This window comes from Scaptodrosophila lebanonensis, unplaced genomic scaffold (assembly GCF_003285725.1).
Source record: "Scaptodrosophila lebanonensis strain 11010-0011.00,11010-0021.00 unplaced genomic scaffold, SlebRS2 tig00000061-arrow-pilon, whole genome shotgun sequence".
Lineage (NCBI taxonomy): Eukaryota > Metazoa > Arthropoda > Insecta > Diptera > Drosophilidae > Scaptodrosophila > Scaptodrosophila lebanonensis.
In genome coordinates this window covers 9,080,654-9,099,474 of record NW_022060554.1, presented here as the reverse complement: position 1 = coordinate 9,099,474, position 18,821 = coordinate 9,080,654, and the positions used below count along the sequence as shown (strand labels likewise).

The 18,821-nt window shown below is 37.6% G+C and overlaps 6 protein-coding genes across 11 annotated transcripts; 4 read left to right on the top strand and 2 right to left on the bottom strand.

Moving 5' to 3' along the window:
* The first annotated feature begins 689 nt into the window (after positions 1 to 689).
* On the top strand, positions 690 to 3,231 carry LOC115624989 (chitooligosaccharidolytic beta-N-acetylglucosaminidase). Its single transcript, XM_030519857.1, has 7 exons — positions 690 to 815; positions 912 to 1,017; positions 1,077 to 1,714; positions 1,782 to 1,997; positions 2,063 to 2,514; positions 2,571 to 2,841; positions 2,914 to 3,231. Exons 2-7 carry the CDS (start codon positions 935 to 937, stop codon positions 3,081 to 3,083), a joined length of 1,830 nt encoding a protein of 609 aa, XP_030375717.1. The 5' UTR covers positions 690 to 815; positions 912 to 934; the 3' UTR covers positions 3,084 to 3,231.
* On the bottom strand, positions 3,232 to 4,305 carry LOC115624990 (transmembrane protein 50A). The gene is made up of 4 exons (XM_030519858.1): positions 4,142 to 4,305; positions 3,923 to 4,057; positions 3,567 to 3,693; positions 3,232 to 3,510 (listed from the first exon to the last, which is right to left on the bottom strand). The coding sequence occupies exons 1-4, from the start codon at positions 4,223 to 4,225 to the stop codon at positions 3,401 to 3,403; spliced, it is 456 nt and encodes a 151-aa protein (XP_030375718.1). The 5' UTR covers positions 4,226 to 4,305; the 3' UTR covers positions 3,232 to 3,400.
* A 413-nt stretch (positions 4,306 to 4,718) lies between these two features.
* LOC115624505 lies at positions 4,719 to 5,817 on the top strand. Its single transcript, XM_030519214.1, has one exon. The coding sequence runs from the start codon at positions 4,835 to 4,837 to the stop codon at positions 5,753 to 5,755; it is 921 nt and encodes a 306-aa protein (XP_030375074.1). The 5' UTR covers positions 4,719 to 4,834; the 3' UTR covers positions 5,756 to 5,817.
* A 216-nt stretch (positions 5,818 to 6,033) lies between these two features.
* Positions 6,034 to 11,371, top strand: LOC115624504 (1-acyl-sn-glycerol-3-phosphate acyltransferase gamma-like). Of its 5 annotated transcripts, none has more exons than XM_030519212.1 (5): positions 6,034 to 6,143; positions 9,889 to 10,079; positions 10,148 to 10,683; positions 10,739 to 11,096; positions 11,166 to 11,371. In XM_030519212.1, the coding sequence occupies exons 2-5, from the start codon at positions 9,899 to 9,901 to the stop codon at positions 11,255 to 11,257; spliced, it is 1,167 nt and encodes a 388-aa protein (XP_030375072.1). In that variant the 5' UTR covers positions 6,034 to 6,143; positions 9,889 to 9,898; the 3' UTR covers positions 11,258 to 11,371. The 5 variants fall into 5 exon arrangements, with proteins under 5 accessions (XP_030375072.1, XP_030375070.1, XP_030375071.1 ...); XM_030519210.1 differs by lacking the exon at positions 6,034 to 6,143 and adding an exon at positions 8,842 to 8,936; XM_030519211.1 differs by lacking the exon at positions 6,034 to 6,143 and adding an exon at positions 9,195 to 9,294.
* LOC115624506 (sialomucin core protein 24) lies at positions 6,174 to 8,727 on the bottom strand. Its single transcript, XM_030519215.1, is given in 2 exon segments — positions 6,174 to 8,277; positions 8,548 to 8,727. Coding segments are annotated over 2 exon segments (768 nt in total). The 5' UTR covers positions 8,618 to 8,727; the 3' UTR covers positions 6,174 to 7,579.
* Positions 11,372 to 12,202: 831 nt separating the features above from the next.
* On the top strand, positions 12,203 to 17,330 carry LOC115624754 (roquin-1). 2 transcript variants are annotated; one of them, XM_030519584.1, is made up of 4 exons: positions 12,203 to 12,338; positions 13,045 to 13,207; positions 13,360 to 15,930; positions 16,007 to 17,330. In XM_030519584.1, exons 2-4 carry the CDS (start codon positions 13,046 to 13,048, stop codon positions 16,286 to 16,288), a joined length of 3,015 nt encoding a protein of 1,004 aa, XP_030375444.1. In that variant the 5' UTR covers positions 12,203 to 12,338; position 13,045; the 3' UTR covers positions 16,289 to 17,330. The 2 variants fall into 2 exon arrangements, with proteins under 2 accessions (XP_030375444.1, XP_030375445.1); XM_030519585.1 differs by having other exon boundaries at positions 16,014 to 16,197.
* Positions 17,331 to 18,821: the final 1,491 nt, after the last annotated feature.

Here is an 18,821-nt window from a genome sequence, read left to right as displayed (position 1 = left end):
TAATCCCAAAAGTTAAGTAATTTCTATGACAGCTCATTAGATCTGCAACCGAATATTCAGCAATTACACTTTCCAATGAAGGATATATAAATACTAATGTGACTACATACAACATACTGGTTGGGCTAGAAACAATTTGCTGTTTGTTGATATTGACCCTTTCTTAAATAACAGCAATGTTTTATTGCCTCGGCTTATATTTCAAAAGGCTGAGATCCTAATAATAAAGTTTTGTTATGTATTGTCGCGATCAACTACCTGATACATCCCATGCATACATACATATGTACATATATATTATACGGAATTCCTATATAGGAGCTTTCTCTTTTCCAGTATGTGTTATATAGAAATGTTCAAATGTGCAACCTAATGAGCTTCAAAAAAGATCTAGTTCAAGTGGGTAACAGAATCTTTGTACTGTAGGAAACCGACACAGCTCTAAAAGTTAGCGTGTCTTGCCTATCTTTCAAATGACAGGGTGCATACATACATCCTCCAAAATTTACGAACAGTTCGATAAGTATCTTCTGGCGAAAAACACAAAAGAAATCATTCAAGGAGAATGTATGTGAATACATATACATGTAATCTTATCATGTCATAATCTTTACCGCTCACCCACCTCCTTAGGTAAGTCACACATATGTATGTATGTATGTATATAATAGTACATACAAATGTATGGCCCAAAGAATCTATAAATTGGCGCAAACAAAACAAAAAAGCGTCAGTTGCTGAAGAGCCCTCGACTTGAGTATCGGTTGTGCTTCACAGCAGTGTGGAGGAGGGAAACATTAAGCAAGGGGCTGCAGGTAAAGAAACTTGTTTTCCAATTGCTTTTTCGTGTTTGATTATTCAATGTATGTTCTCGGGCTGACTTTGAAATTTTGATTTGTGCACGTCGACAGGCCTTTAAAAGCAAAAACGTAAAATGAATTCCCGTATATTGGCGGTCGCTGCATTGGCGGCTCTTCTGACATTTGGTACAACACCTTCAGAGGCGTTGAATAACGAGTAAGTAGCAAACATGATTCTCAAACTTATCAAATTTGTTACAAATTATGCGGTTTTAGTCATCTGGTTTACGGCTACGAGTGCCAAAAAGGAGTTTGCAAGAAGGTGGAACTTAGCGAAGAGAACTTCTCGAAAGCCATCAGCTTGCCAGTATGTAGATTGTTTTGTGGTGAAGACATAGGCACGTTGTGGCCCAAACCGACGGGAGCTGTTGAGCTGGAGCGTCTTATGAAACAAGTGGATGTATCCAACATAGAGATTAAGTTGCTGGCAAGCAGAAAAAAGGATAACCTATGGAATAACGTCGAAAACAGATGGATGGACCTCATACATGCCAAAATTCCAAGCCGAAAGAGTTTGAATAACGGCGGTTATGAGTTAAACATAGGTGTTACACTTAAAGAGCAACACGATGGACTACCTAGACTTACTCTGGTTACAGATGAGAGCTATAATCTGAGCATAGATTCGGCTGCCGATGGCCAAGTGTCGGTGAACATAACTGCAGAAAATTTCTTTGGAGCTCGTCATGGGCTCGAAACTCTTGCCCAACTTATTGTCTACGACGATATTCGTCGCGAAGTACAAATTGTGACAAAGGCTTCTATTTATGATGCTCCAGTATATAAGTGGCGTGGCCTTTTACTCGATACCGCCCGTAACTTTTTCCCTGTGAAGTCCATAAAGCGCACTTTAGGTACGATTCATGACTTCTTTCCGAAACTTTTGTACACGAATCTGTTCATTATTATATACCTACTTAGATGGAATGGCTATGGTCAAACTAAACACGTTTCATTGGCACATCACTGACTCGCACAGTTTTCCGTTCGAGGTCCCGAAGCAGGCGGAACTCTATAAGTTGGGCGCCTATTCACCACGCAAAGTGTATAGTCAAGAGGATGTTGCCGACGTCGTGGAATACGGACGAGTCAGAGGTATACGTGTAATGCCAGAATTCGATGCGCCGGCTCATGTGGGTATGTTAGATACTTTATTTCTACGGGATCCAGATTTCTTTACCCCGTCCTGATCTTACTATTAGGCGAAGGCTGGCAGCACAAAAATATGACGGCATGTTTTAACGCCCAACCGTGGAAAAATTTCTGTGTGGAGCCTCCCTGTGGACAATTGGATCCTACAGTGGAGGGTCTATATAATGTGTTAGAGGACATTTACAGCGACATGTTTAAGCTGTTCAATCCCGATGTTTTTCACATGGGCGGAGATGAAGTATCTGTAAACTGCTGGAATAGCAGCCAAAGCATCCGCAGTTGGATGAATGCTCAAGGTTGGGGTCTTGAAGAATCAGATTTTATGCAGTTGTGGGGTCACTTTCAAGAAAAAGCGCTTGAACGAGTAGACCGCGTTGCAAATGGCACACGCACTCCAATAACACTGTGGACGAGTAGACTAACTGAAGCGCCTTTTATCGACGATTTCCTCGACAAGGATAGGTACATAATCCAGATCTGGACAACTGGTGAAGATCCAAAGGCATGTACATTTTAAAAAATTGGTTTTCAAGTTATGACTAAAAGAAACCTTTCTAGGTGAAGGAAATATTAAAGCGCGGGTATCGCATAATAGTTTCAAACTACGATGCCCTTTACTTTGACTGTGGTGGTGCAGGCTGGGTAACCAACGGCAATAACTGGTGTTCCCCATACATCGGCTGGCAGAAGGTGTACGACAACAGTTTGGCCAAGATTGCCGGTGATTACGAGCATCATGTGCTTGGTAGTGAAGCTGCTATATGGTCCGAGCAGATTGATGAATTCACACTGGACAATCGTTTTTGGCCTCGTGCCAGTGCATTGGCAGGTTTGTAACAAACATATCACCCTTATAACATAACTTCAAAACTATAATTTTGAATAATATACCTCTTTGCAGAGAGACTGTGGACAAATCCTGCCACAAATTGGCGCCAGGCTGAAGCACGCATTCTGATGCATCGTGAGCGATTGGTGGAAAACGGTATTGGTGCAGAGAGTCTGCAGCCTGAATGGTGTTTGCAGAATGAAGACGAGTGTCCTATTGACGCGTATGATGCACAAAATTAAACCTGATTGTACTTGTGTAATACGGTCAATTCTTATAGATTTTATTATAGTTTGCACTTACGTGGATTTTCGTATACTTACATAAAAATACTCTTTGTTGCCGTATTACTCAGTGCGTGGAATAAAATTAAGCCAACAACTTAACGAATTTTTACGCAAATGATTTGTTTATTTGTGAGAATGAGATTATATCGTATTAAAACACATGTGGCGGTGGGAGTAACCTCCACATTCGTAGTCATCGTGGTTTATGAATATATGTGGGCTAAATGTATTTTTTTATCGGTTAGAAATGGGCATTAGTGCCTATTTGCCTCTTATTCGTTCCAATCTTCCTCGTTGCGCCCAAACTTGTATACAAGACTTCCGAAAAGTATGAAAACATTCTGCAGTAGTAAGGCCACTCCCTTACTACTATCTTTTTTTTCTGCATAAAAAAATGGGTTAATTTTATGTAATTTTGTGTAAGATAGAAAAACCTACCGTTATTTATAAAATTGTCAATCATCACCCAAATAGCGGCAATTATGGACGCAAAACCAATGACGAATCCGACAAGGAGCCAAATTTTAGCTAACCTCGCGCGTTCCGAAGTATTATCTTCTGAAATCTAAGATCATAAAATAAATAAGAAACTTTCAGCCGGCGACGTAGACCTTTCATGTTTACACCTCTTGCTTTAAAAATGTTGGTAACTTTTTTACCTTTGCAGGTAATCAGTTGCAGAACACTTTTATTATTATTTATTTAGTTCACAGTGAGTCATCTGTGATTCCTTTCCCCCCAATTTGTATATATGTATATTATATATGTTGTTTAGATCGGGCTGTGATACTTACATGGGAATTTTTAACAGTGTTTACCATAAACAAGCTAAGAGTGCCAAATATTCCTATGAATACATGACCAGTTGTTATTTGGCGTCCACTTTCGCCAGACATGGCATCAATTAGAATCCACCATCCTGTGAAAAACTGAAAGAGGCAAATTAAAATAATCATTCAGTCGAACTTCTCGGTCAGCACAAAGGCGTCAATTGCCGAACTGTTTGCCCTTACAAGAAGACCTGCTACAAGCGACGAATTTTTATTCCTCGACGTCTCCGATGTGAACCATTCCTTGACATTATCTTGAAGCGCCATTGTGTGTTAAATACTAATGCTAACTTATTTTGTTTCTATTTTGCTATGATAACAATGGCAATGACTGATTCTTTCAATCGAGTATTTTCATGCAAATTGTTTTATGATAGAGATGGTCGATACTTCGATTTTGGACTCACAACGAATGGTAGTAGAGGTGTTACTGCAATTGATTTCTATTAATCTATTAGAAATCTAAATAATTGGACAAATTAAATTAAATTCATAAAAAACTCGCTAAAAGTAAAAAATACATTAGAGAAGATCGACCTTCCTTATAATGCTAATTTGCACCCTTAGGATAATTTGGTTTATTGTTATTAAAGAATTTTTATGAATCAGTACAGTGCATACATTTTTAATGTACCTAATAATTACTCCTGTGACATCTAAATATTTCAGCTTCTCTGAAATAGCTTGGGTGATTGAGTTAGAATCTAAATTATAGTCGGAAAACATTTAGGCGGAGCAGTATTTTTGAAATATCGTCACAGGGTTGCAGGTATTTTAGTATATTCAGATCCAGTTATTGCGACACCCTGGCTCTATCTGCTGCACAATATTATTGTTTCTTTGCAACACGTGCACACGAAATTGAATACTTCGAGAATGAAGGGAGATCTTGACGAAGCTTCTGGCTCGGAGAGCGAGAATCAAGAAACGGATGAGGTTTCCTCTGGTGGGGAGAACGACAGTAAGGAAGAGTTCGATTTGGCTGCTAGCGACTCTTCATCAGACCCCGACAGCGAGGAAGAGGATGAAGTACCAGAAGCCAAGTCTGTAGCAGCTAAAATATCTGCAGATCAAATACGAACAAAATACGAACAATTAAAAGGCACTCGGCTGTATGTACGCTTCCCACAGAAACTGCCCTTGGATGATAAAGAGTTCCAGCTAAAAGCGAAGGCACTATCCCCACTAATTATAAAGGCACATAAGCCTCGTCAAAAACATGCACGTTTCTGTTTAGTCGAATTCGGATCTAAAAAAGATCGCGATACGGCGTTGGAGGCAATAAATACTGTTATAAAAGCCGATAAAGCTTTTAAGGATATTTTAGTATCTATTCCAAAAACCGAGTCGGAGGAATTTGTAAAGAATTTGGTTGACCGTAAGCAGAAGTCACTGGAAAAAAGGAAGGCCAAGTCTTTAATGAAACGCGCTACCAAAAAACAGCTGCGCAAAGGGACTTACACATCTTCCGTTGTAATAATCAATCTACCAAAAACAACTTCAGTTGCACAGTTGCGGAAACTTTTTAATAACGCTGTCGACATTCAAATTAAGCCGGGAAAGGGAAAATTCCGTGATTTCAGCGCTGCTACGGTTACTTTACCTTCAACCTATGATGCACGTGCTGTCCTCAAGCAGGATCTGAGCATTGCTGGTACAAAATTAATGTTGCGCTTCAAAACACAATACCAGAAACAGGAACCCAAACCCTTGAAACGAAAACTGGAGAGTACAGACACCGGAAAAATCTGCGTTGGAAAAAAATTAAAGGCGTTGAGTGAAAATAGCGTAGTCTAGTAGTCTAGCTTTATTCTTATGTATGAATATTTGATTTTAAATACAGAACTTTAAACTCAAAACAGCTGTTTACAATTTTTTTTAAATAAATACCCTATTTTTTCATATTTTACGACAAGAAGTTGTTTATCGAGTTAAGGCATCCACACAATAAGACGAAAGGACGAATAACTGAAGCAAATATAATACATCTAGCCCAATTTCTAAAAAGGTAAAAATTGTGTTTAAAGAGGGTTTGTCTTAGACAGCTTCGGTTGTGGTAACTCAATGTTCCCCTAACGTGCAAACCAGAAATATCTACTTATTGAGAGTCATCGTCGTTGCTCTACGCATCATCCAGGAACTTTGCCAAGTCCCGGGAATAAGTATCAAGAGTCCTTGAAAAAGGGTAAGCTTCGGCATAAGCAATAGGAATGCGTCCATTAATTTAAAAGTTTTTATTATACACGATATACATACATATATGGTAATAAGACCGATTTACTGGATATATATTGGTAATTAATAGTATATAATTATGAGATTTTTCTGTGCACAAGAGTACATTGACATATATTTTTGGGTTTTGTAGATGTATGTTAAAATGTGTATCTAACAATAAGCGGCGATATAGTATAATTCATATGTGTGATTCATTTTCAATAAACAATATTTAACATTTGCATATGATATACACTTTTATATATGTATAGACCACTGACTTGGTTTTAAGCTTTAGCTTTAATAGACTTGTTTAAAGTTAAATTAAAAAGCACTTTAAAAATCTGGAAAACGCTGAAAATACCCTTCAAAAACAAACGTATGTGTAGATGTTAATAGCAGTCTCGCCTCTGATGAAATATTGAATTTAGTTTGTTTTTCAACTGCTAAATATATGGCTTAGATTTATAAGCAAAGCCGATAGCGACCAAAGAATTTATATTAAAATACAGCTTTAGTTTGTTTATATAAAGTAAAAGCATACGCGATTTGCAGAAACACCCATTTGACAAAATTGTGAAAAGGTTTACAAGAAGCGATAAATCGAATTGTTAGGATCTTGTAGTAGACCCTCAACTGCATACCTTTAGGTAGTTTTCTTAGATTCTATGAATTGTTTTTAGTTATTAAAAATAGTGTAAATATATATAATCCAAATGTATATTTCTTTTCGTACCTATTCAAAAAATGCTCGAGATACAATAACTCGTCACTTAACCCCATTCCCCATCACGGCTAAGGGGAAAACTACCGTGATCGGAATTCAAAGCAGTCTCACATATTTGCTGTTATTGTAGTATATTTCCGATAAATACATACACATATATGTGCATAGTTTATTTTCTCTTTACACGGTCGCCATGAGCCTTTTTTTCAAGCTCAATGACGATTAATAAGGCTTGGACATCCGTTTGGTTTCTTGATTATTTTCATTTATCATTAAATATTCTGTATTTAATACGATTCAAAAAAACAAGCTCAAAAACATTCGCAGCTGTCTGGGTATGTAGTATAGCTGATAGGAAAATTATTATAGAGCCTTTTAAACATTTACTTAAAAACGGAAATGTTTCATTGCCTCTAAATGAATCACGGCTGCCATGAATATTTGCATTAAATCAGGGGTCATTTGATAAGGCGTTGAACATTCTCTTGAGTTGATGACTTCGAGTATTGGTATGTATTATCATTCTTTTGTTTTTCCTTTTATACAGCTTTAAAAAGCTGCTTCTGTATGTGGTATAACTAATTGAAAATAAAAGGTGCATCGCTATACCATAATTGAGTAAGTTTCGTAACAATAACGGAATTATTTATCCGTGAGGGGTTTTTAGCAAAAGGAATTTACGTGTGCAGCAGCCGATCTCTAGCTGAGGGCGAACAATTTTGAGTAGAGGCGAGAGTTGAGCCAGTCCCAGATGATGGCGGAGGTGGTGGTGGCTGAGCTGGGGGCGATCGCAACTGAATCGATGGTTGAACAAACCGCACACGTTCGGCATCCGTGGCGGAGTGGTTGCTGTTGTTTCCTGCTCCTCCTGCCGCATTGAAGGCCGACGTGAATGCGGTGGCGGCTCAAAGGGTGTGGTAATTGCGCTCGTTCCGAGCCTTATAAAATTTGTAGGCAACCAATCCGATGGCCAGCAGACCAAGAGTTAAAACAATGCCACCAATGAAAGAGGGTCCATCAAAACGGTGACATGGTGGAGGCGATGGTGCAGGCGTTGTCGGAGTAGGCGGAGCCGGAGTTGTGGGTTTTACAGTTGTCGTCGTATTCGATGCCGGCGTTGTTGTTGTGGCCGGTGTTGTTGTTGTGGCTGGTGTTGTTGTTGTTGTGGCTGGTGTTGTAGTTGATGTCGAAGTTGATGGAGTGGTGCTCGTGGATGGGGTTGTAGTTGGTGGCGTGGGACTTGTTGTATTTGGGCTGATTGTAGTTGGAACAGTAGTGGAGTGCGTGGTTATTGGGGTAGGAGCTGTAGTATTTGCGTCCGGCGTTGTTGGGATTACAGGCGTAGTAGTATCATCATGGGTATCTGCTGTGGTTGCTATACAATATATAAATATCGAGTTTATTCACAATTTTATTATAATTATTATTATTAATATTTACGATAACAGAACAGTTCATTGTTTGGCATTTCAAATCAAAATCTGAATAAATATGGTTGCATTATCTTATATGCGCAAATAAAGCACATTCGTATGCACAGGCGTACATACATACATATGTACATAAAGGAATACATACATGCATATATTAAATACGTACATATGTATTGCATATGTGTTGAACTATTTTGCGTCATTACGCTTACCTTCTTGGCAAATGTGCGAGGCAAATAGCCCAACAAACAGGAACAAGAAAAATTTTCCGTGCGACATCATTTCTTTGTTGTTTAATTGGGTAAATTGCACTGCACCGGATTAAATTCTCAATTTTTCAATATATGCGACTAACACGAATGATTAATCCTCCTCGACAGAACGGTGTCGTAAAACGAACCAACTAAATGTAGCTAGTTCAAGCTCATGCAGGGCTCAAGCATTTCAACGATGGTATCGAGTACTTTCGTTGTTTTTTTTTTGCATTTTTATGGTCATGTGGCAACCCAGTTAAAAATAATACTTATGGGACAAAAATAAATTATAGTATTCGCCATAGTAAAGCTGCATTAACTTTACGCACAAAAACTATTGCCAAAAGGTGAATTAAGAGTGTTGTGTGTTGGGAAAAATTTAATCATTCGTAAAGCTGTGGTGAACGAGCAGAAACACTGCTCCATCAATGTATATCATTTGAAGGCCGATGGGGATAGGATTGCTGCACTTGCACTTTCTGATTGATAACTGCACTGTCAATGTGCAAAAATCGACAGCGCTTATGCACACACATACATATGTATGTACATATATAGGCATATACTTAGGCGCTTTAAAATGACGAGTAGTTCTGGTTGTCTAATGGAAACCACATTGTATACATTATCTTGCGTTAACTTTTGTATTTTTAATGTGATTCTGACGGACTTTGCCTTGCTGGGGCCATAAGTTTTATTTTACGGGTATTCGTAATTAAATGACTGTAGTAGTAATATATACACTTCAACACTAGCCAATTCAGCAACAACAAAAACTATACAACTCTTTGATAACGACTAGGATGATTAATGTTGCTGATGCTATACAAACACACATGTGTTCGTATGTATGTATGTATATATAAAAGTTCGATATCTTTAATCGTTCGTATCAGGCTGTCAGTATAAATTGTTGGTTTGGCCAGTCCCCCTGCATTATGAATGTACATGTTTCGCATTTAGTTGACCGTTGCCTCTCTACGGTGCAAGTTTGGGTATTACTGTTTTTATTACCTTTCAAGTTTGCCGACAAGAAACGGGAGCTGTGAACAAAGTGGTAATAAACATTCAACTATAATTTCCACATATTAAGTGTGCAAAGTTTTTGGCTGTGTTAATGTGGCACATAAAGTTCATTTTATAGGCGTTATATGCATGAACCTACCTACTTATATGTACATACATACATATCTAAATTCATATCTTTTATTTTTGAAGTTTCATTACGTAAATTTTGTACTTATACTTATTGGTTAAAAACGTGATATTTAATTTCCAATTTTCTTTGCCACCTTTCAGTAAAAGCAAAATGGTGTCTGTTGACGATCTAAAAAAACTGAGACTGAGCCATCTATGTATTGCCATCACATTCTTCACGTGCGGCTTGGCCGTGAATTTCGCCCAATTGCTATTGCATATATTTGTGAAGCCTGTAAATAAAACGCTCTTCCGCAAACTTATGTACTATGTTTGCTATTCCTTCTATTGTCGTAAGTAGATTAGTATAGTACTAAATTATGAAGAGCAGCAACTTTAGTGTCCTCTTTATTACTTCTAGAATTGGTGTTTGTTGCCGATTGGTATGCGAACGGCAAAATGAGAGTTTATATGGATGCTGAGGAGGAGAAAAAGTATGGCGGACAAGAGCATGTACTATTAATAATGAACCACTCATATGAAATTGATTGGCTTGCTGGTTGGATGCTTGCGGATAAACTTGGAGTACTTGGCAATTGCAAGGCGTACGCTAAAAAAGTAATATCATACGTGCCTGTAATCGGGTGGGCCTGGAAGTTGGCAGAGTTTGTCTTCCTTGAACGCAATTTCGACAAAGACAAAGAAATAATTGCTAATCAACTAAAAGTTGTGTATTCCTATCCGGATCCCATTTGGCTGCTTCTGAATGCAGAGGGTACCCGTTTCACAGCCACCAAACATGAGGCTTCCGTTAAATTTGCACAGGAACGTGGCATGACAGTGCTTAAGCACCATCTGATTCCACGTACGAAAGGATTTACTGCAAGCTTACCCAGTTTGCGTGGCATCTGTCCAGTTGTGTATGATATTAATTTGGCATTTAAGCGAGATGCAAAAGTAAGCTCAAAATTATACTGAAAGTATACCATGTAATAATGCTATCTCCTTTAAGGTACCGCCAACGATGCTATCTCTGCTAAATGGGCAACCTGTAGAGCCATATATGTTTGTGCGACGCATACCGCTGGACGATGTGCCGGACGGTGAACAAGCTGCCGCGGCGTGGTTGCAAAATCTTTTCGTTGAAAAAGATCGTATTATTGACAGTTTCCATGAAACAGGAAGTTTCTTTAAAACCTCTGGATTTAAAGAAGTTCAATGCAAAATATATGACCGTAGACTCAGCACGCTGCTTAATTTTTTCGGCTGGGCCACAGTTTCTATATCTTTGATCCTATACTATCTGTTGACATCACTGTTAGCGCAAAACTGGACGGGTTTAATAACAGGTTTATCAATCCTTCTAATCTGTATGTATTATTATTATTACATAATTTATACCTACCAGTTGCACTTAATTATTTTCACATTTTTTTCAGTTTATATGCTTATGGAAAAGGCTATAAATATGTCAAAAATCAGCAAAGCATCTAGTTATGGAGCAACTACCACAAAAACAAGCACAAAGTAACTCTTAGTTACCATTTCTTTTATTGTTAACGAACAACATTAAACATGAGATTTTAGTCAATGAGCCGAGCTAATATGTACATTCGTAAAAATACAACTAATTTTAAAACTTGGATTAGCATGAGAACGCGTAATTGTAGCAGCTATCTTCCCCACACACTGAAACGGATTATATCTCCTTCAACTATACACAAGCTGATATATTTAGCTGAATATAGGGCCGAAATTAGGGAGTATTATTGTAGCTAAATGATTATTTGTTGTAAAAAATAGAGGATACAGAAAGTGTTGCGGATGGTTCTTTACTATTACGTTTCAGTAGTTGGTAGATTTATAAGACAAAATATGTATGTATTTGGATTTGCTAAAACCTATATTTAATGATGTAAAGAGTAAATATTCGTTAATAGTGGACATGGCATTTGTTTTTATTTTACCATTGCCGCTTATTTGCTAATAGTCTTACAAGTTCAAAGCTGATGAAGTTATATATAAAAAACAAAAAAATACAGACGAATTGATAACCTCCTCTTTTTTGAAATCGTTTAAAAACGGTTGCCACTTGTTAATGTTATTTAAGAGCTGACTTTCTGAAATTATGAAAAATAAATGATTGCAAATATGCAATTTATTGTGGTGGTTTTTGAATATCAAGGTTTGTCTCAGACTTTTAAAACTCAAGGAGTGGTCAGCCCTGATCGTTATTAATGAAAGCATCGATGACTTTTGCTTCTATCGATATGCATTTCATTACATATTCCACATCCATATATTTATTAATTACAGCAAATTGCGTACAATTTTAGTGGCAGGGGGCACGTTAATGTACGAAAATTAAGAATTCCATTCGGAAATCCAGAATATTAAATTTGATTTTTTTTTGCGTTAGTAGTGTTGTTGCGAGCTATCGATTCTTATCGACACACAGCTGCAGCAGCTAGTGGAAAACTGATACATAGCTCAACAATTTTTTTTGCAACGTCCCATTTTGTAAAACGTTCTTTGGAACGTTAATAAGTTTCCAAAAATAAAAAATACGTAACTCTTCGTACCTTTAATGCAATAATATGTGTATTTTGAAGGTGAGTTCCTAGGCCAAAACGCCAGTTAAATGGAGCTTCGGTAGTATATGCCAATCAGCTGCGTGAAAAGTGAAACGTAACATAAAGCTGCAAGAGTGTTTTTTTTCTAAAAAATTAAACCTTCATTTGGAAATAAATTATTCACTGAGCAATTAACGCACTGGAATGCCTTTGACAATTTTATGAGTGCTAAATATCAACTAATATAGTGGAAACGGTAACAACAACGGGAGTCGTAAAAATGCCTTTGTTCGAAAAAAGAAAGCATAGTATGATGACGTTGAAACTGTGTTAATTTTCTTACTCGACTCTGGCACAAACAGTTTATCTTTGGACACTTTTGCGCCCTTTTAATGGGTTTGGTAAATTAAACAATAAATTAGAATTATAAATAAATTAAAATATCTTGGTGTAGTTCAGTAAACATATGTATTTATTTATGTATACATGGATCAATCGTATGTAAATGCATACATGTATATGTATGTATGCATGTATGTATATATGATTGTACAAGTATTTATGTACTTGCATTTCATTATATACATACATACAAACATACATTCGAGTATAAATATACATACACAAATATGATTGCATATGTGTTTGTGTCCATGTCCCAACAACATGATATCGTAAAACAAGTTAAAACCTACATAGATATCTCAAATTTGACATCCAAGTGGTTATTTTTGTTCTCTTGCAGAATGCCAATTCAGGCGCCCTCATGGACAGACTTTTTAAACTGTCCCATCTGCTGCAATGAATTTGCGGCGATTCAACGAGTGCCGATCAGTTTGGGATGTGGGCATACCATATGCAAACTATGCCTGACGACGCTTTATAATCGGCAATGTCCCTTCGACCAGGTGAGTCCACGGTACAAATATTTCTGGTCAAGAAGAGGGATAATATTGAATCAAAACTCAAATTAATTTTGTAATTGCGCTCAGACGATGTAAATGTTTGGTTATATAATTGGAAACTCGATTAATATATACATATTTATTTTAATATTCAGACATTACCCGTAACTGACATCGAAAATTTGCCCATTAACAATGCTCTCCTCCAATTGGTTGGCAATGGAGCTGCCGTATGCCCGGTTAAAGCATCCTCTTCGAAAGAATCTGAACTCGCCGACCTCAGTCAGAATGTGCCCTCAAGCGTACAGGAACTTAGTCCAGAAGATCTTAAGTGCTATAAGCTTGGAAAGGAATGCATCGAAGACCTCGCATTATACCTTAAATCCTTCCTAAACAATGGAAATCTGCTGACACGACCAATGCAACGAAAGCTCGTTACATTGGTGAATTGCCAGCTAGTGGAAGAGGAAGGTCGAGTAAGGGCACTGCGAGCAGCTCGCTCGCTGGGAGAACGCACAGTGACGGAGCTTATTTTGCAGCACCAAAATCCACAGCAGCTCAGCTCAAACTTGTGGGCAGCGGTACGTACTCGGGGGTGCCAATTTTTAGGCCCGGCCATGCAGGAGGAGGTGTTAAAGCTGGTACTTTTGGCATTAGAAGAGGGATCTGCGTTATCCCGAAAAGTTCTGGTTATGTTTGTGGTTCAACGCCTTGAGCCTCATTTTCCTCAAGCTTCAAAAACGAGCATTGGCCACGTTGTCCAACTTCTCTACCGCGCCAGCTGCTTCAAGGTATCCAAGCGTGAGGCAGATTCTTCGCTGATGCAACTTAAGGAAGAGTTCCGTACGTACGACGCGTTGAGACGTGAGCATGATGCTCAAATCGTGCAAATTGCCACCGAAGCTGGACTACGAATCGCACCCGAGCAATGGTCGTCTCTACTGTACGGTGATATATCGCACAAATCCCACATGCAAAGCATCATTGATAAGCTGCAAACCCCATCGTCATTTGCGCAGTCCGTACAGGAGCTGGTAATTGCTCTGCAGCGTACAAATGATCCTGCAAAATTGTCGAGCATACACGACTATTTTCAATATCTTGCCAGGATAGATCCATGCATTGAGACAGCGCAATGGGACGTTGTGGCGAAAGCTCTGGATGCGGTGAAACAGGCTGTGGTGGGGCTTGTGCACTTTTTACAGCACCACGGTGTCCGCAAACCGCAAGACAACATTGGAGGGGGTACAGCCAACACGAGCAATAAGTACAAGATCAGTTTGTGTCGGGATTTAAATGCAAGGCGTGTGTGCCCTCGTGGCTCCAGTTGCACATTTGCTCATTCTGAAGAAGAATTGGAACGGTATCGTGCTCGCAATAGAGCGAAACACTTGAAGGCTCCGTTGCCCAGCATTCCAGCCATAAACCATATGGTTGGAAATTCGAAGAAATCAATGAACATGGGCGAGGAAAGCAGCCCTCATAGGGGTCCGATATTACCGATGTCGCCCATGCGATATATGCAAACGGCAAATATTGGTAATAGGGGCTTCGTCGAACCGAACTGTACCATTCCATCGCACAGTCAGTCCTCCGGCTCCAGTCATCCTCCGCAACAGCTAATTCACCCACATCACAGTCCAATATCCCATAAGACAACAGGACTCAATGGGCTGCTGCCCCCATCTCCTTATGAACCACGTTTCAACTTTGCTGCAACGCCAACGCAGTCCGTCGGTCCACCGGGTCATACAATTCCACAATCGCGAAATTCAAATTTGGATTTCCATGCACATTCTGGAAACCTTCAACAACAACCACAACACAATGTGACGACCGCCATAAACCCACCGAATTTCAACGTCAATAGTAACATCCACAATCACGCCACGACGATGGCGAAGAATCTGTTCCCATCTGACGTGTACCAGACACATCCAGCTTACTTCAGGAATGAGTGCGCTGGAAGTAATGCCTGCAACAATAATGTAGAATTAGCAGGAAAACTACACAGTGGTACCCCCAGTATGTGGGATCACTCATTCTTGCCGCCGCAGCAGCCTACAATGGGACCGTCCAGCAAGCACTCAAATCGACCGATGTCTATTATAACTGCAACATCTGATACCTCATTTTTTGAAAAGAAACCGCCGAATAATATTAACATTAGCCTGGACATAAACAAACAGCTGAGTGAAATTGCACTTGAGGTAGATGCAATGTCTATGCCCGCTGATTCCTACAATAGGCCAAAAAATACCAACTCATTTTCATTTTGGAATTCGAACAAGACGTTAGCTGAAGGCAATAATGACAAACATTCGTTTCGGGACACGTCCAACTTTGTTCGTTCTGACTCCATACTTGATGATGATGCATCTACTTTTGATATGCCCTCTGGATCTTCTATGGGTAGTCCCTACGGACCAATTTGTCCGAAGCGATCGATACCGCCGACTAACTGGAACAATTGGATTATTGAAAATGACTCTACAATTAATCCAGAGTTCCTGAGTAACAACAATACAAGAGTCACAGATGTAAATTACACAGTGTTTCCAGCTTCAACACATAACAAACGATCCATTCAACTACAACCCATTCAGAACGAGGCGAAGGCGGCCGGCAACATATCAAGGTTTAACTTCAATAACGTAAATGTTGCAGATGCTAGGCTCAAGTCATCAAAAATTGTTGTTAGCAATGATAATGCTAACATAAACAAGGTGATTCCAGAAGATTATTCACTCACAAAAACAATCAATCTAAACTAATAATTGTTTTTATTCATTTAATTCTCAGAACTCAGGTGAACGTGATAATGTATTTATCTGGAAAAGTGATGTGAATGCAAATGCGGCCAATTTAAATTCGACAAGTAATTATTGGAACAACAGCGAGGAAGCTTTATCACAGTCGTCCCATAATGAAAGACTGAAGCACCAACAGCTCTTGGGGCGTAAACCTCAGTTAATGTCCGAAGATAGCTTCGAGGGTGGCATTGATAGCGGCAAGATGAGTGAATTGGAGAAAGAATTAAATGATATTGTGGAATTAAACGATAGTGGCATTAAGCTAGACTGACTAAGGCCATTTGGACATCATCAAACTAAAGCAAAGTAAAAAGAAATACAATCATTTGAAACATTTCTACACCTGCAGGACACTTACAAGGTTTGTGCTCGAACATATAAAACACCATGCGCGAAAGAATATAAAAATTGCAACTGTAATTTATCTAAATATTTAAATGCCGGGCTTAAGTTGCTACACACACAAAAACTATATATACTGAAGAGAAAAAAGACAGATCGGTTGAATTTTAGGTAACTAAAGCTAATGGTCTTCTGGCACTAGACTAATAACTAAACTTAAAGACAGATCACATGACTTGAATTATGATTTACATTTTTATTTTTCCCTCCTAACGCCTTTTTCCACAATCAAGCAACATTTCTAGTCTGGTGTTTAGTGTAGTGTCATAAGATCCGAAAGCATTGGGCCGCATTAGTTGAAGTTTCAAAAGAAATGTAATACCAACGTAGGAAATTTGTATTTTTCTTGTTTTCCAATTCTGCAAGCCAATTAAATGAGTAATCATGTATTTGTTTATACTATAGGGGAGTTCGTATAAAGTGAATTCTATAAAATTTCTATATTGATGGAAACAAATCAAGCAGGACAGAATAAAATCACGGAGACTGCAAACTGAATGCTAAATCTAGGAGCAGAAATGAATAATAATCACATCCCCATTTAACTAATCAGTTTTTGTTTATAGTCGAGATCGGTATAGATTGGGTTAAAGATAAACAATTTGTATGTGTTCTTTTTTTCTCATCCCAACGGGGTTTTTTTTATTTATATACTATATGTTATTTTATTATACGTTTTGTGCACGTTAAATGCGACAGATCAAATTGTACTCTTTTATGTCTGTGAGAAACAACGTTATCTAAGCATGTAATAGAGACATAAAATTAATAATTCTCAAAATCGCAGAAACTAAACTATGATAATGCTTTTAATAAGCCAAGTTTGAAAATGTTAGTTAACTACAAAGCTATTTAAATATCTTCAAATGAGTAATTTCGATGGACCCAAAATTGTTTTGAGTTTATCACTTGAGCACAAATTTAATTTTTATTTTCGTTAAAGGAAATAGTATACGTATATTAGTCTCGCACCATATCAATCTTATTTATTATTGTATGTTTTTTATTTGAGCTCATACATATATATTTTAACATCGAAATTATTCGTCGACACGTTGTACAGTGCAATTCCAAAGCGGAAAGATAATTATATATGAATTTTTCCTTTGTCCCTTACAACAAAGCTGCCACATAGATAAAGGTTTATAATTGTAGCTATTTCCCCAGTTGGCAAACACAGTTTAGTGAAAGAGAATTATTTAATAGTTTTAACTGAAAACTAAAAGTGCATAGAAAGTTCTTAGAACACATGTTTGTTTCACTTTATTTAAGTCTCATCCATAGTTTCGGAAGTGCTTTCAGGGTTAGATTAGCCAATGTCCAGATTTTCACAATTATTTATACACTACTAGCTATTGATCGAACAGAATGTATTACATTTTTTGTTGTTAATTTTTAAAAATATGAAATCAAACGCTATTTTTGTATGTACTAAACACAAATTATAAAGAAACCACGTGGGACGCGAGCTTTGTATTGTCACTTGGCTTCGGGTGTAAAAACCAATATATCCCGCCTGCATCTATGAGCCCACATATACACACATATTCGATATTTGATATGAATGTGGATGAATGTTTATATTTCTTAAAGAAATTGTAATACCGTTATTACGCGATGTTGTTAACTATTGTACTATATTATTAAATTTATTGAAAATAAATTTAAATCATAACATGTCCTTTATGTTGTTAATGTAAAATTATTTAAAGAGAGTTAAAGTCAGGGCCTGGATAAATGTAAACTATATTATTATTAACCAACATAGGAGTCTATGGAATGGGAAAACGTATGTAATACATGCGTTGGTTTTTGTAATGATATATTAATATTATATATTAATGTCAGTTGAAACCCGATTACCAATTACCGATTACGCAAGAGTCAGCAATTTTCTAAATGTAAATACATTTTGGAACTATTATTATAGCAAATTATGCGATAGTGTTAATTTATTTTAAACAAATGATATGTTAAAATTAAATCGTTTTTTAGTTGTGATTGAATTAAAACAATCTTTGAATGTAAATCTATTTGACATTCAATAATAAATGTATTTTCATTAAACTGATGAAATTGTATGTATAAACAAATGAGATTTACGAAAGGGGCTTACCAATTACGAGTTTTCAAAATAACCCCCAAAATATGTATCTACTTTTTATTAATATTAAAGCTTCAATAAGTTTGCAGTCCGAACAAGAGTTATTAAATCGTACTCCCGCGTGAGTATGATACAACAGGAACATTGTCGCTATCATCCTTAATGGAATGATCTTTCTGCGTACTTAAGCCTGTTCATATGTGTTGGTCAGACCATCTACGCACGATAACTGGCCGCTTAGCTGAAACCCAATGGGTTCAAGACTGTGTTGTTGAACTAAATTTGGGTTTTTTGTTTA